This window comes from Megascapheus bottae, unplaced genomic scaffold, assembly GCF_031878675.1.
Source record: "Megascapheus bottae isolate mThoBot1 unplaced genomic scaffold, mThoBot2.hap1 HAP1_SCAFFOLD_40, whole genome shotgun sequence".
In the NCBI taxonomy this organism is placed as follows: domain Eukaryota; kingdom Metazoa; phylum Chordata; class Mammalia; order Rodentia; family Geomyidae; genus Megascapheus; species Megascapheus bottae.
In genome coordinates this window covers 2472498-2478548 of record NW_028327715.1, presented here as the reverse complement: position 1 = coordinate 2478548, position 6051 = coordinate 2472498, and the positions used below count along the sequence as shown (strand labels likewise).

General features: G+C 41.5%; 1 protein-coding gene across 1 annotated transcript in view; it reads right to left on the bottom strand.

Moving 5' to 3' along the window:
- Window positions 1–4477: 4477 nt before the first annotated feature.
- The window catches only part of LOC150039333 (phosphatidylinositol 3,4,5-trisphosphate 3-phosphatase TPTE2-like), a 32445-nt gene continuing 30871 nt past the window's right edge, over window positions 4478–6051 (bottom strand). The window contains exon 11 of the mRNA XM_090327825.1: window positions 4478–4616. Within this exon, the coding sequence (XP_090183951.1) occupies window positions 4508–4616 (109 nt within the window). The 3' untranslated portion in view covers window positions 4478–4507. The remainder of the gene's footprint in view (window positions 4617–6051) is intronic.

Sequence of the window (6051 nt, the reverse complement as noted above, 5' to 3'; positions counted from 1 at the left end):
TGTGTGTGTGTGTGTGTGTGTGTGTGTGTGTGTGTGTATGTTGATGATACTGGGTTTGAACTCACGGATTGCGTGCTGTTGCTTAGCTATTTTGTGCAAGGCTGATGCTCTATCGCTTAAGCACAGGTCTACTTTTGATTTTTTTTATGTGGTTTACTGCAGAAAAAAGTTTGATGGATTTCTCTGCCTTGATTGGCTTTGAACCTTGATCCTCTCAGCTCCACATACTAAGTAGCCAGGATTATAGGTGTCAGGTACTGGGGCTCAGATTTGGTCAGATGTTAGTAAATGCCAATCATGACTTTACCAAAGGCCAGTAGGAGTCTAAACGTGATACTTATGGGAAGGTTGTCTGAAAGGGACATTTCCAAGAAGTATTTGTGTGTGTATGTGTGCCTGGTGCTGGGGATCAAACCTAAGACCCAGCACTTGCTAAGCAGAGGCTGTGTCAGTGTACCACTGGGAAGCCTAAGTTAATATTGAAGTTGTATGAACTTCAGCAAAAAGGTATTTTTTAGCAGGCCCCACCGGAAGGTCACTCTGAACTAACTCTAAACCAGCAGAGATAGCAGTTTCAAAGAAAGTAATAAATTACAGCCTACTCCCGGTGATTTGAGGCCCCAGGATAAAATAACCATCGAAACATCCTGTGATAACCATTGAGATACCCTGGCCAGCTGCCCTTCAGCTGCCCTGCAGCTCGGCACATATCCCCTAGCAGTAGCCAATCAATTAATAATACATCAACCCTGTGAGCTAACCCTATAGAAACCGTGTACAACAGGAAGTCAGGCCTCTCAATTCAGACCTGCTGTGTCAGTGTCAGTCTTGAGTCCAGGCTCGAGCTTGCAATAAGGACTCTTGTGCTCTTATATTGGATTCAGCTCCTTGGAGGAGACCCTGAAATCTGGACCGTGTCTTCAGAATGAACAATTCACTTTTCAACAGAATTAACTTAGGTTTGGTCTACAGTCTAGACAGTAGCCATAAACCTAGAGTATCTTGCTATCTAATAGCTTCACTTGTGTCTAAGTATACTGTGCAAATAGGAACAGCAGCTAACATAAGGAGCACTTGCTTGAGCCAACAGTTTCAAGGGCCTTGCAAATGGAATAGGATCTGTTACTGTCAACTGTTAATAGCAGAGTTAGGGGCCCAGTGAATTTGAGTGAGAGAGGCCAGCAGGGAAGACTGAGATCAAACATGGCAGTCTAGTTCCAGATCACAGGCTATTAACCACCACCCTGGTTTACTTCTAGGTATATTTTAAATTTTAAGTTTTTGTGTGTGTTTGTGCTGGTACTGGATGAATGTATTTTCCTTTAGCTGTTTTTGCTCAATGCTGGTGCTGTACGACATGAGTCACAGCTTTCCTATCGCCCTTTCATGGTTTATTGGCAGTCAGGCTCTCAGGGTCATCTCTCCGGGCTGGCTATCCACTGTGGTCTTCATAGCTGAGCCCGCTGAGCAGCTGCCAGGAATCATGATATATTCTCGTGTCCCTCAGCTCAGTTCTTTGGGCTGCTGTATAAATTACTATTGTTGTCTTTTCACCTAACGAGAAACTTGTACAAAATTTAATTTTAAACAACAAATTTTCCCTCCTGAGTCCAGGTGCATCAGCTCCGGCGGGTTAGCGGTTCAGATAGACATGGCCACGTCCAAGAACCACACTGCACACAACAGTCCAGGAAATGGCACAGAAATGGCGTCAGGACACCCAGATCACAAAGATACGCATCTCTGAAGGGGAGGACCCCAAGTTCCTGAGGAACATGCGTGTTGCTAAGGAGCACAACAAGAAGGGCTTTAAGAAGATGAAGGCCAACGATGCCAAGGCCATGAGAACGTGGCCCAATGCCATCAGACCCTGAGAAGCCCAAAGCAACAAACACAAGTTCCACAGCAGGCTACCAGCAAGCTCCAGCAACTTGCCTACATCGCCCACCCCAAGCTTGGGAATTGCATCCATTCCTACATTTCCAAAGGTCTTAGGCTCACCTGGCCCAAGGCCAGGGCCCAGGCCTTGGCTAGGGCACAACCCAAGGCCCAGACTCCAGCTGCAATGCCAGCTAAGGCCCAGGCCCCAGCTCCTAAGGGTGCTCAGGCCACAGCCTCCTAAGGGTGCGCTGACTCCAGCCTCTAAGCTGGAGGCCATGTGAAGGCCCCACAGAGAAGACCTTTGTCTGCCAGTGTGATGACAGGTGAACTGCTGTGGCTCCCTGGCTGCCATCTAGAGGGTGGGGTGTGGCCTGTGGCAATTCTACCAATAAACCTGAGGCAGGAAGACAAAAGTAAATCAATGAATAAATAAATAAATAATGCTTTTTTTTGCCAGTCCTGGGGCTTGAACTTAGTGCCTGAGCATTGTCTCTGAGCTTCTTTTTACTCAAGGTTAGCTCTCTGCAACTTCCCAGCTTTTTGCATGTATGTGTGATACTGGGAATTCCAACCCAGGGCTTTACATGCTAGGCAAGCAATCTACAACTAAGCCACCTTCCCAGCCCACAATTTTAATTTTATACTGTAGTCCATAGCAACAATTTAGAAATAAAAGTATGTTTTTTATTTATGTCATTTAAGTTCCTTTCTGCAGTTAGCAACAGAAGACAAATTTAAACACACACACACACACACACACACACACAATTTCTTAAGATACTTAGCAGAAATGGAGGAAGACATTTCTAGTGGAAATTTATGTGAAAAATTCAATAATATCATTTCTGATTTGCCTGTTTGATTCTCTTGGTTTTTGCTCCACAACTGTCCATCATTATGATACCAAGTGAATAAGAAAAAATAGAGAAAGCTATTCCCTTACTGGCGTGCTATCCAAGGTATTAGATTACTATGTTGGGTGTAAATCCTGAATTTGCTACTTTACTAATTTTTTGATATATCTAATTGTCCAAACTTCTAATTTCCCAGGAAAATAGAAGTAATGATAGCACTTGAATTATGAGGACTAAATGAATTTACTATTGAAGTGCTTCTAAGCAGTGCGATTTATTATGATTGGACTCCATAAATGTTACTATTTTTAGAATTATCATGAATAACTCTCTAAAGTAGCTACGGAAGTATACTAATAACTTTGCTCTTCTATGATATTGAAAAGTCTATTTTCCTTTTTAAAATTTGTGTGTGCACGTGTGCATATGTATGTATGTGTGTGTGTGTGAGAGAGAGAGAGAGAAAGAGGGAGAGAGAGAGAGAAAGAGGGAGAGAGAGGGGGAGAGCCCATACATGCGGGAATGTACCTGGGTATGTGCCCATTGTGTGCTTGAACTCAGGGCCGGGCACTGTGATGAGCTTTTTGGCTCTAGTGTAGTGTTCTACCACTTAATCCACTTCTTACTTTTTTGGGGACGTGATTAACTGGACATCTGAATCACATACATTTCTGACCAGGCAGTCTTTGAACTGTGATCCTCAAATCTTAGCCTTCTGAGTAGCTAGGATTACAGGCATGAGGCATTATCTCCCAGTTGAAACATCTTTGGAAAATCTTTTCTGCATTACATTTAATTAGTACATTATATTTAATTAGTGGTTTCAATTGAACATGTCACTTTCTGAGTGCAATGCATGTTGATCCATGCCACGCCTTCAAACATTTTTCCCAATTTCTCCCAATCTTTTCCATTTCTCAAGTTACCTAGGTCCATTTTGATATAAAATTCCTCACCCTTCCTCTCTCTCTGGATCAATCTGATGTAGGGCATCTGAGCTGTTTCCATAACATGGTTGTATAGTAATTAGTGCATCAAAGAACATGGAGGTATATATATATATATATATATATCTTTATTGTATACTGACTTTCAGTCTTTTGGATAAATTCCCAAGAGGGTTACTGCTGGAACATAAGTAGTTCTAAATACCTATCTTACCTGAAAACTCTTTTTAAAATTTAAAGAGCTTGTAACATAGTGTATTGGAAATAAATTATTTTCACTATAGAGTATTAGAGGTAGAATGATGTAAATTATATGCATATTTTTCTAGCAGTACTTTTTTATTTTTCTGCTGGTCATGGGGTTTGAACTCTGGGCCTGGGCACTATCCCTTTGCTCTTCAGCTCAAGGCTATTGCCCTGGCCCTTGAGCCAGGGGCCACTTCCGGTTTTCCTAGTGGTTAATTGGAGATAAGAGTCTCATGGTCTTTAGTACCCTGGCTGGCTTTGAACCCAGATCCTCAGATCTCATCCTCTTGTGTAGCTAGGATTACAGGAGTGAGCCACCACTCCAGCAATTCTGAAAAATGGATACAAAGGGAAGAAAGAAAATGAGTTGAGAGAAGAAGGCCAGTAGTTGTGGAGACATACAATTGGTAAATTCATAAACTAGCCAATTCAAGATTATGATGTATGTACATATGTATACATGCATTGATGAGTTCATAGAAACATACACACTCTGAAGAGAGGTTACTATTACCAATATATAATTTATTTAATAAACATACAGAAAAGTTAAACTGTGATGGGTATATAGTGTGTTTGTCACTGAAAGACTTCTTCAAAGAATATATCTACAGCAAAGTCTGGACGATATATGTTCCATGTCTTTTCTTTATGTGGATTGTCCAGGTCAGCTCGTGTTAAATAAAGTCTAAGGACAGGAAAAAAAGTCATTACATTTTCTTTTAGGGCTTACAGTATGTGATTGTAGTTCTTAATGTACTATGTTATTTCTCTTCTCGTTTTTTTGCCCTTATGGTTTTTCTCATGTTGTTACTGTCTGTGACTTGCTACCTGGTATATTGTATACACATTTATTTGTTTATTTGAAACAGGGAAGGGAAGGGGGGAAAAGAGAGGACTGGGAGGTGGAGGAGGGGACAAAAGCATGAGAAGGGGTACAATTATATGAGAAGTAATGCACCTACTACCTGACGAATATAACTGTAATCCATCTTTACATTCTCCCGACATTAAAAAAAGAACAATAAAACCAAAACAGAAGAGTCATCCAATAGCACACCCTTGTTTACAAAGAGACTTGCTGGCTGCAACCAGGATTTAAGTCCTACTTGTCTTCACTACTTAGCCCATTCTGCCTCTTTGGAATGACATAAAAGGCCTTAATCTTCAGAAACAAATTGATCAGTCACAACGTGCCTGTTAGAGAATTACTGACACCCACTTTGAGCATATTATCTAAGTGTTTTGTAAAACTTTTTAAATTTCATTTGTCAGGTAGTAGGAGGTGCAGGTCTTCTCACACATTAATACACCTTCTCATGTGTTTCTCCCTGTTTCCCTCCACCCACCCCCTTCCAATCATGTTGTTTCCCCCCTTTCCCTACTTCAAATAAACAAACAAACATATATTCTAAGTGTTTATAATTGACAAAAGTTACCAAGGAGCTGGGAGTTTGGCCTAGTGTAAGAGTGCTTGTCTAGCATGCATGAAGACCCAGATTCAATGACTCAGTACCACATACATAGGAAAAGCTGACAGTGGTGCTGTGGATCAAGTGGTAGGACTCTAGCCTTGAGAAGGCCAAAGGACAGTGCTCAAGCCATGAGTTCAAGCCCCAGGACTGGCACAACAATTACCAAGACATAATTGGGTGTATAATGAAACCTAGTAATTAGTGTTCTGGGGTTTTTTTGTATTTTTTGTTTTGTTTTCCTAATGTGAGTAGTGGGGTTTCTACTCACGACCTTGAGTTCTCAATAAACTTTCTCTGCTCAAGCTGACCCTCTCTTACTTGAGCTCCAGTTGAATTTCTGATTTTTCAAGGACTCATTGGAGATAAGTGTGACATAGGCATGCCTGCCCAGGCTAGCTTCAAACTGTGTTCCTCAGATCTCAGCCTCCTGTGTAGCTAGAATGACAGGTCACTGAGCCACCAGTGCCCAGCTATATCGCCCTGAATCGGTGAAATGATGTTTTTGTCTAAGCCACAATCTCATCAGTGTAAAAAAGATTTATCAAGCAAGGAAAAAATGATACCAATTTTCCAGAAATGACTACAAAAAGGAGGATCCAATGTTCTTATAATCTCCAATGAGGTGATGGTGGGGGAAAGGACAAAGCT